General features: G+C 37.3%; 1 protein-coding gene across 1 annotated transcript; it reads right to left on the bottom strand.

The window, feature by feature from the left end:
* On the bottom strand, positions 1–17,073 carry LOC139150668 (neuroglobin-2-like). The gene is made up of 3 exons (XM_070723097.1): positions 16,726–17,073; positions 2,158–2,386; positions 1–1,664 (listed from the first exon to the last, which is right to left on the bottom strand). The coding sequence occupies exons 1-3, from the start codon at positions 16,740–16,742 to the stop codon at positions 1,497–1,499; spliced, it is 414 nt and encodes a 137-aa protein (XP_070579198.1). The 5' UTR covers positions 16,743–17,073; the 3' UTR covers positions 1–1,496.
* Between the last annotated feature and the right edge of the window lie 4,561 nt (positions 17,074–21,634).

Genomic DNA, 21,634 nt, shown 5'->3' with positions numbered 1-21,634 from the left:
TTACCTCGGAGTCTAGAGTTGACGTATTATACCGTCAAAATATCGCCCTCATAGGTTGCTTCACTACTAAGTGATGATTTAATTTGTCGCTTGATGTCGTCAGTCTGTGGAATCACAATGTATATTTTTACTGGCATTGCATTGAATATTGTGTTAAGCGAGTTTTTAACAAAGGTGAACTTAACATTACGGGTTATTACGAAGGGAGCTTAGTTCCAACTTGTGCGGCACAGTCGCCAATGGCACCTTAAATATTTTTGAAAAAAAAGGTAATGATGCCTCATATTGTAAATTTAAAGTGTAATATCATGGATTGATGTACACTAAAACATTAACTAGGACATACAAATCTTTTGAGAAAATTACATTGTACCCTCTTTAAATGTTGATGCAGGTTGTAAAATAGACTTTTCAACGTAGCAGTTGACAAAGTGATTGTTTGCCCGAACAGTATACAGAAATCCGACTAGTACATGGTAAGCCACACAAGAAACCGAGTAACTTACAATGAGATGTCTCTTCATGGCGTGATTCATTAGGGTTGAAGCTTGTCATGGCGATTGGATTACAAGAATAAAATTTATGGATTGATCGAAATGTACTTTGTACAATGGACTCCTAAGAGAAATCAAATTTGTCAAAGATGTTTAGATAATAATAATGGTAGAACATTAGAGGGGAGAAATACACAATTCCCCTGAATACACAGAATAGTAACGAGGCTTTTATACTTCAGACCCTCTTTTGTATATGAAATGGAGTAAGGGGCTGGTGTTATTAGCTAAATCGTGATTTTTAAACTTGAGACCTTCTCATAGTACATAGGTGTTGATTTAACTAAAACCGTGCTTTTCAACTAAAAGAAAGTGTTCATATGTTTTATTAGAATCCACTTTACTGTTATTACAGAAGTTTAACGTACATGTACGAGTTTATACAGTATGTATTTCTTGCATAGTCTCTCTTCAAGTTTGAAATAAACTTCGTCTTAAAATAAAAGTTGTCTATTACGAAATGTTTGTAATCGAACATATTATTCTAATGAGGTTGCTTGATTACACTCGGTCTCAATTACAGAGTCTGCCAGTTGGTTCATGCACGGTCACAAGAGAAACTGGTTTATGTTATCAGTACGTGTCGTTCCTCACGTTTCTCGTAGCCGCATTGACCTTCCTTAAGAACGCCTGCTCGACAAACGTTAACGTTTATAGCATCTGTAATGCCAGACGTGGGATATCAAATTCTGGTTGCTGGTTCTTCCAGTTCTTGAAATAGCGATAATCCAAAGTAAACATCACGTGACTTCAAGCGCCTGGGTTCTGTTAACTAGGAGTGGGTAAATATTGAGATGCAATATTACAGCTAAAAGTGTACAATTTTCGGCATTTCGTCATATTCGGTCCAAGGCACCTCGCGGTATCAGCATAGTAACGGCTGATCCATCGCATCGTTCTTTGCACATCGGAAATACTCTACCACTATACTGTAACTCTATGTCATTTGCTCGATTTGTCTTTCTTTTCAGACTTATCCTGTCGAATTATTCCCCTCTTCATCATGTAGGATATGTATTTGAATAATTGAGTCCAGGCTTCTTCTACATTCGGATTCCAACTGTGCTTTAGCGTCGGTCTTATCGAGAGGATAAAGCACTCTCCGAAAACCTGACGTGATAAAAGAAATCGAATTATTGGTAAGAAAAGGTAAATATAAAAGAAAAAGGTGAAAATTACAACCCCAAGAGCACGCAGGTAGCAGATAATTTTTGCTGAAAACATTACCATTCCTTGAATTAGTTTTGAGCAAGCTCCAACACCATTGTGATAGACATGTCATGGGTAGCAATCACTGATATCAATGAAAAATTATTTTGCAGCATGCTTAATAAGTGAAAATATGGAGTGATTCAAAATATTTTGAAAGGAGTGAGCACGTCACAAAAAAATAGCCATCCAAAGTCGGTATTCCTCTCTTGTAAGGAAGATCTTCAACAATGTCTGCACAGATCATTGTGAATTTCTCAAGAAGTGGTGTTGTTGTCGAATGAACCTCTCATGGTACATGATAGGATTAACAGAATCGCTTTTAGGTTTAGAAGATCAAGCCATTTTAAGTCATTAGCAATAAGAGATAGTCTTACAATGAGAGTCTACTTACAACGACTAAGTCAATATTTGCATGGTAATTGTGATGCCTTTTCCCGAGCTCTATCAACATGTTATCAAACTGCTCCTTGTTATCTAAGTGACACAGCAGTTTCTTGACTAAACTCATGAAGCGAAGACCGTGTTCTCTCAGTCTCTGAACGTTAGCCGCATGCGTCGATTCGCTTTCCTCTTCTGCAAACTGAAAGTAGCTCTTGGTCTCCGGATGGCTGTCAAACATCCTGTAAAGGAAAAACGTGACGCAAAAAATGTACCGTGTTACAGTAGTATAGACGACGGGTAAGTTTAGTGATACTTCACATGCGGTCTGGTACAACATTGCTATTCCACTACCTATCTTCCTTGTGGGAATTTTGGTCAAATTACTTATTGGGTGATGTGGGTATCGAAACAATTGAAGAATTTTTGTGATTTCATGATAGGGAATTAAGCATTTTGCGGTATCCCCTGACGACCTGATTTTCTCATCCAGAACGCACAAAACTAGCAAAAAGATCTTCTAATGACGTTTCTCAGCGTCATAACAAACAGAGGTTACACCACTGATTATTAGATTGGTAATAATCGATCTCACAGAAATGCGTGTCTGATGAATAAAACGCTATGACCGTAATATAAATCTGTAACCTATGCGTATTTCCGTCTTTAGATTACCAAATGTCTATAGAATAATCACCGTTATGCTGTTGTCTCGTTATCGTACCTTAGCCTTAAAAAGATATACTCGCTTCCAAAGTCAGTGTAACGAGCTGTTGTGTGGTAAAACATTCGGTACACTGAGTGCGAATTACAGGCAACGATCAGTACCTTGATAATGATAACTAGGAGTCGAACAACGATGCCAGATTTATAATGCATGTTCGAATTGAGCGAAAAGCTGGCGCCGTACAAATATATTCTGGTATCACTGTTCAATTCGTCGTGGTCAAAGGGTAGAGCGTGGACGTGCAGATGGCAGCGTCAAATAGAGGAAATACATTTTAAATAAATTGAAGCTCATTATATGAATCGTAATAATATCTAAAAATCAGTCAAATCGTTCATCAAATGGGAAGGTCATTTGTTTATAATAAGCCTATGGCTCTATCGACATTTCAATGATTGAGAAACTATGATAATTAAAGCTGCAAGCAGCGTTTGCGGGGCCCAAGCTGTTGCCATGGTAGACAGTAATTGCACCGATGACACTCAGGCCACAATTTAAGCTGAAATGGTATTTTTGTTCTTGTAAAGAAGCTTTTTGAATATATCTCGTGGTTATTGTTGATTTTTATGAAAACCAATATATCCTCCAAACTACATGACCCATCCATACGCCTTTCGCAAATTGAAAAGTGTTCAACCTAACGAAAATATGAGCAAAGTTAAAGTTCAAATGGTGCATTTCTTCTGCAGAAGAAGGTTTTTGAACATTATTCGGTGGTTATCACAGCTTTTACGCAAAAACAAATATGGCCGCAAAACCACGTGACCGATCCATATGGCTTTAGCAAACTTGATTGTACAAACACCAGTGATGACATAAGTAAAATTTCAGTTCAAATGTTGGCTTTGGTTCTGGAGTTGAAGATTTTTGTAGTTTAAATTGGATTTTACGAAAAATTCAATATGGCTGCCAAACTACGTGACCGATCCAAAAACGTTTCGCAAACATGATATTACTCAAATTAGTGATGACATGAGCAAAATGTCAGTTCAATGGTGTGTTTGTTCTAGAGTTTAAGATTTTTATGGTTTAAATTCGAAAGTACAAAAAATCCAATATGCCGGCCAAACCACGTGTCCGATCCACAAACCTTTTGCAAACTTCATAGTACTTACTTATGTGATGACGTGTAAAATTTCAATTCAAATGGCCTGTTGGTTTTGGAGTTTAAGATATTTAAAGATTAAATCGGCATTTTTTGAAAATCCAATATGGCGGCCAAAGTCATGTAAAGATTTTATTTGCAAATTTAAAAGAACAGGGAACATGGTTGTCACACACCAAATTTCAATTTGGCCAGACCCCTTAGGTCTCCAGGGACAGCCACTTTAAGGTTTTCATAAAATCCTATATGCACCAGGTCTCGTGACTAATTAAAAATTCAAGGGTTAGGTGCACCACCTTTCATTAGCCCTGATCACTGTGCCAAGTTTGAGAAGTGTACATGCAGCCGTTTTCTAGATCTAGGCTGGGAAGCATTCAGGGAAGAAGAAGAAAGAAGGCAAACCCCCAATGAAACCAGTAGGGGCCCAGCTGATAGGCTTGGGCCCCTAAATATAGCCTATTTGAATTGAAAGTGAAATTTCAGTGTTACAATTTTGCTCATAAGCTCTGTACCGTCGATTCAGATTTTTGTCGTCTCTCTCTCCTAGCGTATGCGTTGGCAAAAGTGGAGTCGTCATACATTACACTAAAGTAATGCAATAAGTCATTATCGTCACCGGGTTGAAGAACATTTCTTAGTCGAACTAGAAAGTTTCCGACCATTAAGACTTGTTGACACACAGAAAAGCCCAAATCGACAATTAACACACGGAATGAGTTATTGGAATAAGGAATGAGTGATTTGGACTTTGTGGGGTTGGTTAGTTCAAAAGTTGCAATATTTTTGCTGAGAACTGTTGCATGCATCAGTTACGCATGGAAAAATACCAATAACAAGTCTATTAGTCTGGCATTAATAATGAGCTGAACAAGACGCCAAGTGAATGGCTGTTCGCCACTCGTTAAGCAAACACCCTGACTCACGACCGTTTCTAGCTGTCACGAAATTCATTACCTTAACGCCACTAGACTTTCATTTTACTGAATACTAGTATCTGCACAAAATTCATAGTAGCGGGAAAAAGTCTTTTGTCTGGTCAATACTAATGATTAAAGTGCACTGCAGAGTCTGACATTGACGTAACAAAGTCTCAAGAGTTTCCGGTAATTACTTCTTTTTGCGCAAAAAAATAAGGACATGAGATATTCCTCTAGTAGATTTTGTCATCTTATGGTGTTCCTTTTTAGACTATTACTGACATTAACAATTCAATCTCGGCAATGTGACATCGTCCTGTGTGAAGTGCCATTGCCCCTTTATTTGTTAACCCCTAATTGTTATTCATAGAATTTGAGGTCAGGAGGTAACAATGGGGTTTTAATTCGCGTTCATATTACAAACGTTTCATTCGAACCGCATTTGAACATGATATGCTACAGTTTTTCGCAAAGGAAGATGAATCATTTGACTATCCACCCACTACCTCAAATTACCCTTTACAAAATTGTATACCCCAGTACATCATTGTGCAAATTTAGCAGAAATTGGCTGAGGTATATCTGAGTGGTGACCCCAGACTTTAAAAAGTAACAAACGACCTCCTACTGTAGCAGCCATCTACCGGATCAAAATAGAATGGATTGAGAAAAATCAATCTGTCAAAATGTATAATCCTGCTGCTAACTTTGTACGAATTATGTTGACACACATTTGAGTAATGGTTTCATATTCAAAATTTTGTAAAAAATATGGCCGCCTGGAAGCCATATTAGATTACACACATCTTGAATTGATGTGCCTGTGTATCTCATAGTTTATCAGTGATATTACAAAACCAATTTAAATAGACGTGTGTATCACAGTATCCCTTGCTCCGTTCATGTCACAGACGGTTATTTTAAAGTGATGACATTTGACTTTAGAAACTATGATTAAAATATCTGTTTAGAAGCTATATTGTATGATATCGAAGATTAAGTTGGTGTACGTGCATAGTGATTCGGACTCTACTGTTTTGTGCCAAATTCGAAACGAAGTAGATGCATGACGTCATAGTAATGGCTCTAAATATTTAAGCGATTAAAAATATAGTTCGAAATAGTGATATTGAATCATATTGCCGATCAAATCTGAGTAAATAAGTATGTCACACTTTTTTGTCCGAGTACCAACTCTCAACGAAATCGATTGTGAAGAAATAATTGTAAAACAAAATATGACCGCCTGACGGCAAATCCGATCATAAAATTAATGAAATGTAAATTCTTGTTTTTGTTGTGTACAAAGTTAAACATATAAATAAAGTTAAGCACTTCGCATCGCAACAAATGTCTATGCGGTTGCCGGATTTGATAAAATTGCGAATACATTTGACATATATGTGTATATCACGATGTATTTGCTGGTTCCCACCGCTCCAATTCCATTATAAGTTGTGCCAACTTTTACTGGATTGGTATAGGCATGCCTGAGTAATGGCTTTTGACATGGGTATTAACAACAATGGCTATATCGAATGGCTTCGTGAAAAGATATTAAGGTTCCATGACAAGTATTGTGCCCTGCCAAAAATTAGTTTTCTTTAAAAAAACACAAAAACTAAACAAAAACAAAACAAAACACAAAACCGAGTTTGTAACCCCATTGAAGTATCGATTTTCAGCCTAAAGCCTAGATATTGGCAAATGCTGTGATTTGCATATTGTCATCATAATGTTGCTTACACAACCATCACGTGACAGCAAATTAGTTGTATCAATTTTGCAAAACGTGTCTGTTATTTTTGTTTGTCTTTAGATCATTTTGTATGACGCGACAATTTTTCCGGCTGGTAATCGAGCCTATTCATGGTCCAACACCTATAAGAGTCCGTAAAAAACTAGGTAAGATAAAAGAAATCTGAGAAACTCTTTTCAAGTTCATTGTGTTGTCTGTTGTTGGTACTTATTTTGACCTGAAACACAGCTGTGTTTGTGCAGGGGAAAGTAAACAAGTCGATTTTTAGAGAGAAATCAAATTGACTGTCAGATGACACTTACGTAGACAATGGTAACAAAATACAGGTCACAGCATGTGCTAATATCTAGGCTTTAAGAACATATATACTTTAATGGAGTTACCAGCCCGGATTTAGCAGAGAATCCATTGGAAGGACCTAATACTCCAGACCTGCAACTAAAAAGAAGGTCCCGAATACCTACTTCTCGTATTAGTTCTTGTTGACATCAACAATGATGACTTGTGGGTTCCTTTGAAACTTGTATCCATTCAATCAATTAGTTTTCGGATAAAAACCTGCTCCTTTAAGAAACAAGGTGCCCCTGGAGGCTCCCTTAATGTGCACTAGAAATGTATTCCAAGTTTTCTCGCACGGCTAACGTTTTCAAAAACGTTTCAAGTTAATGTTTTCACAATCATCTAAGAAGCAGCAAACGAAATCTACCCATTGGTAGATATGGCATTTACCACAATACATATGTGCATCTGGTATCGCTACAGTTTAATCAGCTGCTCAAGACATACAGAACCATTAGTTTAACATACAGACAAGCACATATTCTCGCGAACAGACAGACTGACATATCGGTGCTACAGTATCTCCTGAGAGCAACTCGGAAGCCAATAAAGGTGATTGACTGTGTTTGACAGTTACGTCACTGCAACATGGATTTTCGATTTCGAAGATTTCACAAGGTCATCATTACTACCGTTCGCAAATTATTGGATGCCGCTACTAGTATGGTTCGGAAAATTTTGAATTCATGAAGCATCAGCGCTAGGAAAGAGTTTTTCGCATTTCCGGTGGCCGTGCAATATGTATCACGAACTTAGAAGATTAGAAAATTGTCCGGTAAGTGGTTGAAAAGAGAAAGTAAGCAATTAGTAATAAAACAAAGGCACCGTTGCCTGAAAGCCTGAAACACAGCATTTTCAAATTGATAGAGTGTAAACACTTAAGCGTCTTCACGCCATAACACGAAATTCATTACTTCCGTCGCTGCGTTTCGCTTTATGTGTCTGCATGATCCTGGCAGTGCCTCGTTGCGTGCCAGGAACGAGATGTTTACTCGGTTGCCATAAAAACACATAACACTCGCTTTTAATGCTCCGAATCATGCTCACTCAAACAAAACGCAGCAATAAATCACCTGTTGCGATTAAAGAGTTCGTTTTCTGGTAACTCGTTGTTGTTAACCAATTTTCGAAGTCAAAATATTAGCATTACTGCCATTAATCCCATATGTTAGTCATACTTATTTACATAAAAATGATTAATGACTTAATAACGCATATCGCTGATTATCCAATGTGAGATCAGCTTACCGTATGTACCGTGTAAGCTTACATCTACCCAGAAACACAAATGCTCAACAGTGAGCAAAAGGCGGTTTTTTCTCTTCAAAGTTCCTTCTTTATTGATAACCAATGAAAAGAAATTTTTCATCACAAAATGTATATACATTTTCCAAATCTGATGGTGAGACAGATCAATTAGCGTTTATATGCAAAGCTAAAGATCTACCAATAAGACCCCTTAAAATTATCGTGTACTTTTTGAAACTCGAGGTCTCTTACAAAAATGAAAAGGTCGTGTAGAGTTTGTCTCATTTGCGTTTGGTTTTTAGGCCACAAGATCCAATTATACGCATCAAACATACAACGATGATGAACTGTTCAGAAATTTCTTGATGAGATTGCAAGAATATTACCATTTTCTGATGCACGTAGAGCACAGTAATCTTTTATAATTAATTTTGTCAAGTGAACGTAAATTATCACTGACGTAACCGGTCTAGATCTACGCGTGCGCAGAGGAGAAACAACCCCGTTTAGTTTTTGGTCTGAGCTAACCTTGGAATTTTCTAATTCCAATATTGGTTGAAGTCGGTATATTTGCGATCATTATGATAGGGTTATTATGTCACGCGGATAACATTGAGAACAAAAAACCTAGGATGGTTGGGCAGCACGCTGTGTAATTTTTTGAATAAAACTGGATATTACTAACTTCTTCTCTGTCAGGTCTATGGTTTATTGTTTGATTAAGCAGCCCTGCACTATGTAAAACTGTGGTAACGTGATTCCTAAGGAAGCTCAGATTACAACAACATTATACCATGACAGGGAAAACACTTGAAAATTTATGGTCCAAGGTCGTGTACTTTGAACAACAACTAAATGTTATTATTTGTAATAAAAAGGGATTCATGGATTCGCAGTGTATTGGGAAGCATTTTTGAACGGATGCAATGACTTTCAATTCCCACAAGTTTACGGAGTCGACTACTTTCACATGGTTAACTTCGCTTTAAACTTTTTGGCGGTTGACTTTTTTCACTGTCACAGATTTCAACTTGAACTTTCCGATCTTCCAGATTCCAGCAAAGCTATAATGTTTCTTACTATTATTTGCTATATCAGCTCACCACCATATTGAGGCTGCGAAGGGTCCTGAGAAAAGGGCACACATACACTGGGCGACATCTTCTGTCCGATGGAAATTAATACATGTATGAGGTAGCCTTTATAATGAATAAAGACAAACATACCCCTAAGATGACGTTAATTATTCTAAAGCCGAGTATAGGTCCAGGGTTTTCAGTCTTTCCTCAAAAGGCAACTGATGTAGTTGTTTTAAACACATACATGTAAGTGTCTTTCTCCTATTACGTGCAACACTTTTTATTGAAGATTTAAGTTTGTTTTTAGCGTCAGTAAATCGAAAAGGGCCATGATGTGACTGTAGTATAAAATATGATACCGTTGCTATTTATGTTGTGTGTGCAACCTGAGAAGGTACATGTACTCTGCGATAGAATCTACGTGCGACGACAAATATTGCTCCGACTGGGGGTACATTATAGATATACATAGTAACGTTTGTCAATGTGAAATCACTGGGTTAATAATGAATGCAAAAAATAATGACTTGACAGGCTTTGACCGGTCAACACCCGCAGATGCCGACGCGAGAAAAATAGTAAAAATAGAATAGGAGTTGAACACATCAAACTTTACTGCCCTATAAAAAGCCCTATATTGAGAATGTTGATGGCCGTTGGAATGTACGTGTGTGAAAAAGTTCCTTTTTTGAAAACGGAGGGCAAATCATTGAGAAAAACATAAACACAGCAGCGGTGGACAGAAATGCAAAGATAAGTGGACGAGAGGCCAAAAGTGTTGGCTGAAAATGAGGGGGTAAGTGTAGAGGTTAGCAAATATTTAATGATATTTTCACATGACTTGCAATTTCTTTTTCCGATATGAGATTTGTAAACGTTTCATATAATGTCGACGGGGATGCATGCCGACCTTTCATTCATTTGTGTATCGATTATCGGAATCTGTGTAAGATTTCAGTTGGCCACCACTTCTGGTGAATTAATCAGTTTATTTAACATTGAATACTCTCAAGGTTTTTGTGAGCATTATCCGGGCAGTTTCAAAGATCATCTTAACTAACCGTCGACAGAGATTGTTACTTCGCCACCTATCCTCCCGACAATTGATGGAAAACTCAATTATCGTGTTATTCCTTGCAGTTGTTTACGTTGTAGAAGCACCCTTCAACAGCTGACATGACTTGGAGGTGAAAGTGTCTCAAAGGTGTAACTCTGGGGAGGACACTTGGAGTAGGAACTCTAGGACAAGATTAACGAGAAAAGTTTTCTTTGCCAGGCAGACCCATGAACAACATCTCATTTTTTAACCTCAGTGCAGTTGTACGCTCATTAGACGAGAACATATTTGCACTGTTTGTTGAAATAGAATATGTCAGAGAGCTTTGTTTGCCATTTAAATCCAGTCTAAATCAATATCAGGCCACTCAGAAATTATAACCTCGGATTGTATGTGGTATTATCTCTTCTGCAACAATCAATATGAAATGACCTATTTATCTGTAGACAATTGATTCAATGTAGCTATGCTGAAACTCTAATGTTACAGGAAAATCATCCCAATCTGAAGATCATTTTGCAATTTGAAAATTTAATGCCCTTACGAGAGTCATCAACATTTTATTCCATCTACTTTTATGGCTTGCTTTGAGAAATTATTCGTTCAAATTCTCGATGGGATCCAACAGAAAATGACAGAAATGAAAATAACAGAAAATGCCCCACCTACATAGCGATTACAACTGTCTACAAAATTACAAACGAAGATGATGCCCATTCAAACTATTGAATGAAATAACATTCCGTGACGAATTTTAATGAAATCAAATGAGGTTTGGGGTGTAATAGTACCAAGACTTACATGTTACAATTTATTTTTTCAATGAGACACGCCTGTCATTTAAGATTGGTATATAGCAAAGGAATTAAATACGGGGACGGATCACCATTTTCAGCATTGTCAGCTGACATTCTTGTTTCTCCCAATTATTGAGCAAACGTTAACTTAAGTGCTTTGCATCTATTTTTAAAGTACTACACATGTGCGTGGGTTACATGTAGAAATCAAACTGATTGTCTGGTAACATATTGCCCGCCTGTTAGTCTGTCTGTCTGTCTCTTTTCTTTCTCTCCTCTCTCTCTCTCTCTCATCTCCTCTCTCTCTCGTCTCTCTCTCTCTCTCCTCTCTCTCTCCTCTCTTCTCTCTCTCTCTCTCTCTCTCCTCTCTCTCTCTCTCTCTCTCTCTCTCTCATCACGTCATTGTGTGAGCAACACCCGTTCGCGCACATACAACTTTCAAGACCTCTTTATCACCTTAAATTATCCCTGTAACGTAATTAAAAGTACACGGAGTCCAGACAGTATAATAAATTGTAGCATGCCTTATGGCTACTCCTACCTCACGGTAGGGCCGACTATTAATTTTTATATGGTCCCGGAGACCGCGCGGGAATATATAACTCATGTCTTTGCGACCCTGGACGAGTTCAAGGCTCGAGTGTGCATAGCTGTAAGAAAAGGGTCTTAAATAAAACATCGAAGAGTAAATTCTGTTCTCCACTTTATCCACAGTCCCTTCGCAATGCATCTATACAAGCCGCGCTGAGAAGCATTTAATGTAGATTTGCTCTGTTGACACAAGAAGGGAGCTGTACACCGGCTAGTAAAGTTTCATGATGGCGAACGTAAACATTGACATAGACCCATACAAGTTACATCCGAAACCCAGGGGTTCCTAATGTCCATACTGCAAAACCATGAGACATGCGTCCATATTGAGGCTGGCTATATTTACATAAATTTAATCAATATGCCTTTTATCGGATGACATTGCAATTTTTATTTGCTGAAGCATTTGCCCACGTTTTCCGGTAAAGTGATCAACATGCTCGGCAGAGCTTACCCAGATCTCAAGGATACAAGTATCGAAGTTGTAATTCCTTTCTTTTGCTAAATATTTGCTCACAGTCAGAAATAAAAAAGAATGCTCTAAAACCCACAACAATTTGGTCATTTAAACTAAACGATGTACGCTTTAAGAATCTATGCAAACGTATAAAAAACTTGCACAGTTGACAAGTTAAATTTGAAATCATGCTCCGACAGGCAAAAATGTGTGAGCTACAGCGGTGAGATATTTCATCGCATTAACAATTGGTTGACTCGCTCCATTGTAATCGTAATCGCTTTTCACGTTTCGTGTAAAATGTCAAAGGCACTTCACAAAACACAGGTGGCACGCGTTTCGCGGAATATGCTCTGCGGGCGGCGCTTCAACAATTACCAAACAGCAATATCTGAACACCGCATTCATCAATATCGGGGAAACCGCTGTGCATGCAGACACGGCACCGAGCGATTGAGGTCGCCCCGCCTCCTACATGTACACTCACTCGACGGTTTCACGGCCACTATTGGCGGAATTATAACGGGGCTTTTTCGTTGAGCCATCACAGCTATCTATTAATGTCCACTCCTTTATGATGAACATGACAAGGACGAACTGTGATTGATGGTGATCTTGAATTCTGATAATAAACCTCAGCTTGTTGCCGTGGGTGCAAATTGATTTTCTGTATTTACCGAACTGCAGTGTAAAGTTTGATTTGTTCCGCAAGTACATGCCTAAAGCACTGTTACCGTGTATCTACTCCAGTAGTGCATTAGCAGATCTATCATGAATAATAATCTTTCAATATCGTAATTCAAAGTCATATTTCACGATAATGTCGACCTCTGTACAGCAAGGAAGGCCATTCATCACGTTCACCTGGTTTCATTATTGGTAATATGATTTAGGAAATACATGTCAACAGATGTCTCCTCGATTAGCATTCTATTTCCGTTCAAGTATACTTTGGGAAAACACATTACATGTGAATGTCAGGTAAATATTCATTTTATTTGATAGTAGCCGTACTAATTGTACCACGCACTTATAAGGTTTAACATTGCCTATTGAAAAGACACAAATCGAAAGTAAGCAAACCGCATATGTAGATACAGACACATGATATTGGTCACGATGTCTATCAGCGTTAACCACATCGTTCCTAAAATGTCCATGGCGCCGTAAAAAAACGTACAAGAGTCTTCAAAACACAAGATTAATTGGGAACTTCCGTCATTTTGCATCATCGTTATCTATGTTACATATATCCAGACCATATCCCGCGGAGTCCAAGGGGCGTACTGTGCCCCCAATTCCATAAAAACACGCAAACGTTTGCTGCTTTATGTTCCTAAATTTGCAGTGTCGTTTTACAAACCATCGGAAAATCACCTGCTTGTACCATGCTCTGTTTTTCAAGATGAACATTTTTGTTAACCTGTTTCCATTCTCAAAGTATTATCTCTGTTACTCCAAATATTAGGGATCCGTCATTATTTACTGCCTGGGCGTCTGAAGAATTATATCAGAAACTCTAAAGTTTCGAGAAACCCCCCCAACCATAATAAATTCTAGTAATCACCTCCTCTTACACAGAAATTTTAACCGACTCCCCTACCCAATTGAACACGTTAAATATCAATACATGTATTTGTAAAATATCCTGATAAAGCAATAGGAAATATCTTTCAAATCCTGCTCGATTATCATCAGTTGCCTCATGACGATTAAAAAGATGAAACCAAAGAAATGAAATTCAAAGCCACAAGAAAATATAGATATAAAAACTTACCCTATAACCAGTATCTAACCATGTAGTGTTTAATTTGGATTTGTATGGGTAAATGCCAGAATGGTTATCGAAAGTAAGTCAATTGAAATATTATATATTTCTGTGATAATAAAAGGTGAAGTCACAAAAGTTCAGTTTTGTCCTAGATCCTGTGCACTAATAATTGTATCTGCTGGGAGCATTTATTTATTTACCGTATCAAAACTTTGCTTCTGCAATATTGTGTTTATTAGGAGATTGCCAAAACTTGTGTCAACGAGGACACAGAAAATACACAAAGAAAACAAAAACATTAATGTAGAGATTAAATTTACATTTTTTTGAAAGATAAAGGAATCTATATCGCTTAGGTATTTTTCGACTGTGACAAACTTTATTCTTGCAATAAAAGATGGGTTTATTATAATGGCAGTCCACTATTTTGTATATTTTAACACGGCTGGAACTCATTTGGGATAATTGGATATCGTATTAATATTGGTTTAATCAGCAAATGTAAGCTCATTTTCTTTTCCTTTTTTACAATTCACTAGTTTTTATGAGTATTTTGTAACATCTCTACTTTAAGCTATATGGCACCTATCACTTTTGATAAATTTGAACAAGTAAAAGATCAAATTATCCGAAACTAGTTCCAATCGTGTTTCTCTGTAGAATTAGCTTTCGTTATACATTCTTCCCGATTATCAGTACTATATAAGCTTAGAATAGAAAGCAGATTTTTCTCATGCTTGATCAGGTAAGTATACCAATCTTTTACCGGGAAATACTGCAAAATTACTATTTAGTAATGATAGTCGATGTACTCATATATATCAAATTGTACCATATTTTTATAGAATTGTAACATTTTTAATCTATTGTGTTTTTAGTTCTTTTTCTTATTTTTCGTATCATTTCACAACTGCACTATCGCCGAAATTTGTCCAATAGAGAGATATCCGAGAGATATTTTGAGAAGAGGCTAACCTGTTAAAAATGCTTTCGTTGATTTGAGAAGCATCCCCTTCGCAGCAACCCCTTGTAGCTTTCAATTTTTTTTAGTGACTCCTCTGATTCCGTACCCTCCAGGCGTATACAATGACGGCTCCCTTAGTCTTATTTCAGGATGAACATTAGTGTTAAAACATTTCCGATCTCAAATCAGTCATGATCTATGTTACTCCAAAGGTGCGCGAAGAATAACTCTGCATTGACAAACCGAAGTACGGATCTGTTACAATGGAGTTACAGAATACAGCGATAGTTAAGTATTGCCTTGCATTATTCAATTCCATATCGGTTGTAACAGGCGCTATCGCAAGGGTTTTACAAAGGAGACTGGAAACTGAATAAGCATAGACTGGGCATTACACAATCAAACAGCACATGCTATCTCTCTAAAAGGTTTTTCCAGATGAATAAAAACCGAATGTATTATCAAGAAAAAAGATAAGAATTCCTTTCACCTACGTTTACAAATGTCTACAATTACAGGATGTAAATTTCATAGGTAATCATTTTCCAAACTTTCAACAATCATCCGAGCGTATAGATAGCAAGATTACATGAATATCATTTGCTAATCGGTATGAAATATGTTATCGAGCCGGGGAGGATTTCAATAGCAGCGCTATTGAATTTTAACCGAATGCGCTCATATCAGTGACCGTATCGTACCACAGAAGTGCGCTTTATACGTGCACGTCGCAGATAAGCTAACCTGACAAACGATCCGGTGGGTGGTGTGTAATCGACACACCCAGAGAACATGAAAGTAATTTGACTGTGGCTTCAGTTATTCATGAAACGACGCTGAATTACGACGCAAATATTCAGGGCAAAACGTCTCACGGAAAATTGTGCTACTCTGTATACTGAGAAACGTGATGGCATTAACTCCTTGCGTACAACGTTCATGTTTTATTATCCAACTAACTCCGTATCATAAACTATTTGAGGCGAGAGGGGAATATGAGCAAATAATGTCATAACAGGCAGACGTCGACTTGAATCTGTTTGATGGTGCCATTTTGAAAGAACACGTACATACACTGATTAAGGCACACACCAACTATTCATATCTTTGCTTTTCAGATATGTGATGTAAATGTAGAAGTTACTGTAAATATATTCATATTGTAGCTTCAAAAGATAATGAATTAAGGGATTGATATTTCTGCCGGCTTCGTTAGCCATAAAAGTATGTAGCATTCACTTGTATCCGACATAAGTTCAGAAAGATTGTTTGGACAGTGTCTCAAGACAAAACGTTATTCCGAAACTGTATACGTCGCGAACTCATTTGAGGCGAATTCATTTAAATTGAACTCGGTAATTACGCCTGCGTTATACACATGTGTATAGCCTCACAACGTAATGAACAAAAGTATTTGTGTGGCGTAAATTTTTGAACAGTAGTGTGTCGCGAAAAAATTGGCCAAAGCATTATTATTCATTATTCAATGTGCCAGTGCAAAACTAATTTGTATAATGTTATTTTGATTTTAACTGAAGATATAGTTCGTAGGGAGATTCAATATTATGTACCATTGTTGTGTTTTGCGATGTACTGTTGCGCCGAGAAACGTATAAACATGCATTCCCCGTGGATTACGAGAGATGTTTTACAGTCGCATCTGTGGTGTACCTTTTTAGTAATTAAGCGGTATACATGCATGACTTTTCAGCAACAGATGATCGATAAAGTGTCGTGCTGGGAACACAAATGACCACTGGAAGTGCCTACCCCATGAACATCAGCATTCCTATCCGTTCAAGGTCGATGTGTAATTCTTTCCAAGAATCGGCGACCAGCAGTTTCTGCTCAGGGCTCAGTCTGGTTTTTCTCCATCGGCTCTCGAAGTCCTGCAACCCATCGCGTGCGTGTTGTGGGCTTCTTTCGAGAGCACCGAGTGTTGAAACGTTAATAAACCGCAGCACAAAAATGAGACGTCGTTATATTGTGGGATGTTGACCTAGGTTGGCTGGTGAAAAAAATGAAATACGCAATGTGATGACGGCGGAGTCTGAATTATTTCAGTGATGTCGTTGGCAACGATTGTGTTTCCACTGTATCGTAATTGAATGCTCGATGTTGGAGGCGTACCAGAGGCCACGTGATATTTTCCAATTAGCATAACACTTTATTTTCGACTGGCGTCACTGTGCACTTATATTTGCTGTAACCTTCATTTGACTTGTGTATCGAACGCGTGCTCTCGTCAAGAACACCAAGGGTGTTCAAAGTCATGTATTTCATTTAATTTATCGGAAATGTCACATGGCTGATTGAATTAATATTTGAAGGTAGAGTGCACTCCGGGGAGAGATATCTTGACTCGCAAACTTTTACAATTTTTTTCTAACCTACTACTTGTGGGGTTTTTTTTAAAGATCTTGGTGCAAGAAAATTTTTTACCGTCTTTGTTTTTCGAGAATCGAAAATTGTATTTTTCGCCGTAGGGTTAACACAGGGATGGCGGCCATTTTGAATTTCAAATATGGGTAAATCTTGGGTAATGTGTTTTTCTGGTACCGAAATTTGCACCAGGATCCCCGATTCTTATTCTTGATTTTGAAAGAGAATGGTTGAAAGATTCCAGCTCCTGTCCTTCGGAAATCATTACCCCTCATTACCTCATAACCTCTCTTAATGTCAACATTTTCAAAAGACGCTTAAAAACTTATATCTTCCAGAGAGCATTAACTTTTCACTGTAACGCTAAGCGCCACTGAACATTGTCTCACTTTGGGTATTTGGTGCTACAAAAATTTTCCAGATAGATAGATAGAGGAAATTTTGAGCAAAAGTTTACGTCTTTCACTTTTGAGGCGCATTCTCCCTTAAAAGGATACTGACTGTTTAAAAATCAGGATTTGTCGTAGTGGGTATAGTATTGTGGTTATGTTGACAACGATTTTCCTTCACCTTGGTTGAATTCTCACGTGTTTCTAAGTGAATGTAATTGACTCAATGACGAAAGGGCAACAATGACGACACGTACGACTATGACCTAAACCTATCAATGCATAGAATACCTAAACCTGTACACTCGCCACTTTAACGCTCGTAGAAGACAATATTACCTGTACACTCGCCACTTTCACGCTCATAGAAGACAATATTCTGGCTCAGGGAAAGAAAAAGATTGCGATTCTGGAAGAGAAGATCAAATACCTCTGAACATGAACATTCTAAGAGTAAGTGTCGGTGCGATTTATTACAGTGCATCACTCCACATTTGATTAATGGCATCCGTTCTATCACGATTTATCGTGCAGTAACTCTTGTTTTGCTATTTAAAATCTTGACCCACGCATTTTTATTGTGTTTTCTCGCGTTCGTCCTTGTATATTTCAATCTCAAAATCACGCTCCGTGGAAAAAAAAAGCACATTTATATAAAGCATTACCGCTTGATACACGATATGCTTCTGTGTCATCATCTTTTTATGACCAAAATGTAAAAAAACAGCTCCATTAATCTTGATTGTGATTTTGAACGTCATCATCATATTCAAAATTGTTCCATCCATTCTGTTTTATTGCGTGGACGATAGAATCTTTGACACTGGTTGAAAAACAAACGTCAAAACCTTCAATTTTCCTGATTTCCCCAGTGGTTTTGACATGTTTGATGTCAGCGTACGCGAGAATAATCTGTAGTATTGCGTTGGTACGTGGCATGGCAGTGTTAATTAAAAGTAAATAGTTGTCACGTTCTATAGAATGACGTTGTGATTTTACGTTTTTTTCCTAACGCTGATCGCGATCAGTCAGAGGCAATCTATAAAGGTCGAATTTACTTTTCTTGTAAAGGTCAATCGGTATGCACGGGAGAAGTGGTCTGAAAACATTTGTGAATGTATCTATAGGGTCATCATAGGCGAGTCATTTGATCATGATTTGTGGGTTAGCTGCAAGCACTAAAGCCCGATGTAGCATGCTACAAATTCAAACAATTTTATTTCATCCCGCTTGATTGAATATCGTCTCTTTCACCTCGGCTCACCATCACTCAAGTTGTTTCGTATATTAGTTACCTATCAAAAGATTGCCTTAAAATTTCAATTTCATGACCTAATACAAATCTGTGGTCGGCATTAGAAAAATACCGTGGAGGACGAACATCTGTAAAGGATTACTGAAGCATGACCGTTTACACGATATGGCCGGTCTTGCAAGCGTATTTCAATCAAAAAAGACAGAATTGAATATGTGTACTATTATTTCGAATGCCGACATACGTAAACGTGTGTGCACACAGCCCAAGAAAACGAAGCATTAGTTGATCCCGTCCGGGCTGTGCTCGAGCTCGCTGTGAAAATAAAATCTAGAATTTGCCTTGAGTTCCACTTGGTGCGACTGATTATCAAATCTTGTTTCACAAAAGTGAAAATTTTATCCTACACAATTTTTCTAAGAATCTGAAAACGTTTCGATATTCTGACGGTTCAGCAGCCTTTCAGAAACATGATCCTGTGTTGTGGTATAACGAGAAGACTGTTCTTGTTCCGTAATCTGACCGTCAATTGACATTTAATTGTAATCTGTACAAAGGGTCGTGGCTCCATAAATAGAGTAGTGACTCAGAGTCTGTTTTTTTTTTTTATTTTAAAGATTTGAATGTCAACACTCGATCCACAACAGATGTAATATTAAAGAGATTTAATGGTACGAACATTTAAAGTTACTGTTCCCGTATTCATTGAGCCGCTGACAGTTTATAACTTGCTCTATTTAGACGATCAATTATCAGATCTCGCGGCATCATTATTTCGATAATCCACACCCATCAACGTTTCAATGAACTTTACAACTAAACGTTTAGTTCTTCTCGTGCTTTAATGGAACGACATAAACAGTGCATTGATGACTGTCTATACAATTCAGTTGTCTAAATATAGTGAAGGCGTAGACTAAATGTCTCATTTGTACTCTCTTGTTCTGTGAATTTGATAGCTTTCATCATTGATCATTCCAAATCCTTATGGGAATAGATTTGAAATATTTATGTGTCCTTCGGGACTGGACAGAAATTACAGAGGAGGGGAGGGCCGGTGTTTTTCAAAATGATGCTGCACGAAAATAGTAACCCTTCGAAAGTGTTTGCGAGAAAAAAAGTGAAACCTCGAATGTATATGCGCACATACGTGTCATTGACCTTGAATTTTTAGCGAATACTTTATTTTTACATACGAATATTCACTTTTATGCAAGATTTCAAGTTCTTCGATGAAAAAAAATCACATTTCACGATAAATAATTCTGTCAACTACTCGTAGTACAATTGGCTATCCAAAATTAAAAGGGCAATAGCTGTAAATTTGCCTTCATTCATAGTTTAGCTTGTAATTGTACAGAGAGCACTATAATGGTTTGTCAAGAAACTTATTACAGCCTGAAAGTCACTTTTGAATAACAATTACCTATAAATGCACAGACATAGCGAAAGTTTTGTCGGCGAAAATGTGTTAGTTCACTCCTAGACTACAATGAGAAGTGAATTGCTATTTTGGGGTGAAATTGCAATGTTATATTTGTTGTTTACATCTGAACTTTGAAACACCCTATTCTGATCAAGCACATTTATATCATATATCAAACACTTATAAAAGCAAAGATTTAGTTAGTTTAGTATTGTGAATTGTTTATAGTTTTCTCAAAGATGTCATGTATAGTAAATCAACTTTTTCGGTGAAATTCCGAAATCAAATTTATTCAATACATATGCACTTGTAATCACCCTATTCTAATAAGTACATTGGATATCAATTTTCAAACGTCTATAAATGCACAGATGTCGCTAGCTTTATATTAAAAAATAATAATTTTCTCACAGGCTGCTATGTGCTGTTATGTACTATGAAACATTTTTCGGTGAAACACCAAAATCAAATTCCAGTATGCACTTATAACCACCCTATTCTAATAAAGTACATTTATGTCAACAACCCAATGTCTATAAATGAACAAATATTGACAGTTTTATAGTGGAAAAAAATTCTGAGTTTTCTTATGGTGAACTAACTTTTTCGATGAAATCCAAAAATCCAATTTATTGTATACACAAGCATCTTTTACTTCACACTTTAAGCAAATTACATTGACATAAATTACATCTATCAATCATACATAAAAGTGCATAATTTTATGTAGCTTGTTTTGTAAACGAGGATTGTTGTGATAAATTCCCATGTATTATGATTTAATATTTTTTGGACGAAGCACTATCTTGACCACATCTTGGCTTCTAATAGTTGCGCAAAAAATGATGACCCTCCCTAAAAGCATGCGTGAAATTTATGACCCTTCAAAAATGCTTGTGCGAAAATGATCCTCATATACATCTTGAAGTCCCGATGAAAGTGAAAATCAACCGTTGTCAAAGCAGGACTATATCAACAATACCGTTTTTGTTATATTAAGAGTTAGATCAGCAGGCGCCACCTTCAAACTTGAAGGAAAATTAAAGCTCTTGGGCTGGTTTTCATCAGATGGAGAAGAAAACACGCTTTCACTTCATTTGTGTGACAAAAGTCCAGCAGCTTTTAAAGGGTCCTTAGCTATACTTTTGATGACTTTAACACTTTTTTATTTTAACGATCAACCAGCGCTACTTGTTCCACTCCGGGCCTTACGCATGTTGAAACATA

The sequence above is a fragment of the Ptychodera flava genome, chromosome 14 (assembly GCF_041260155.1).
Source record: "Ptychodera flava strain L36383 chromosome 14, AS_Pfla_20210202, whole genome shotgun sequence".
Taxonomy (NCBI): Eukaryota; Metazoa; Hemichordata; class Enteropneusta; family Ptychoderidae; genus Ptychodera; species Ptychodera flava.
This window is presented reverse-complemented; position numbering and strand designations above follow the sequence as displayed.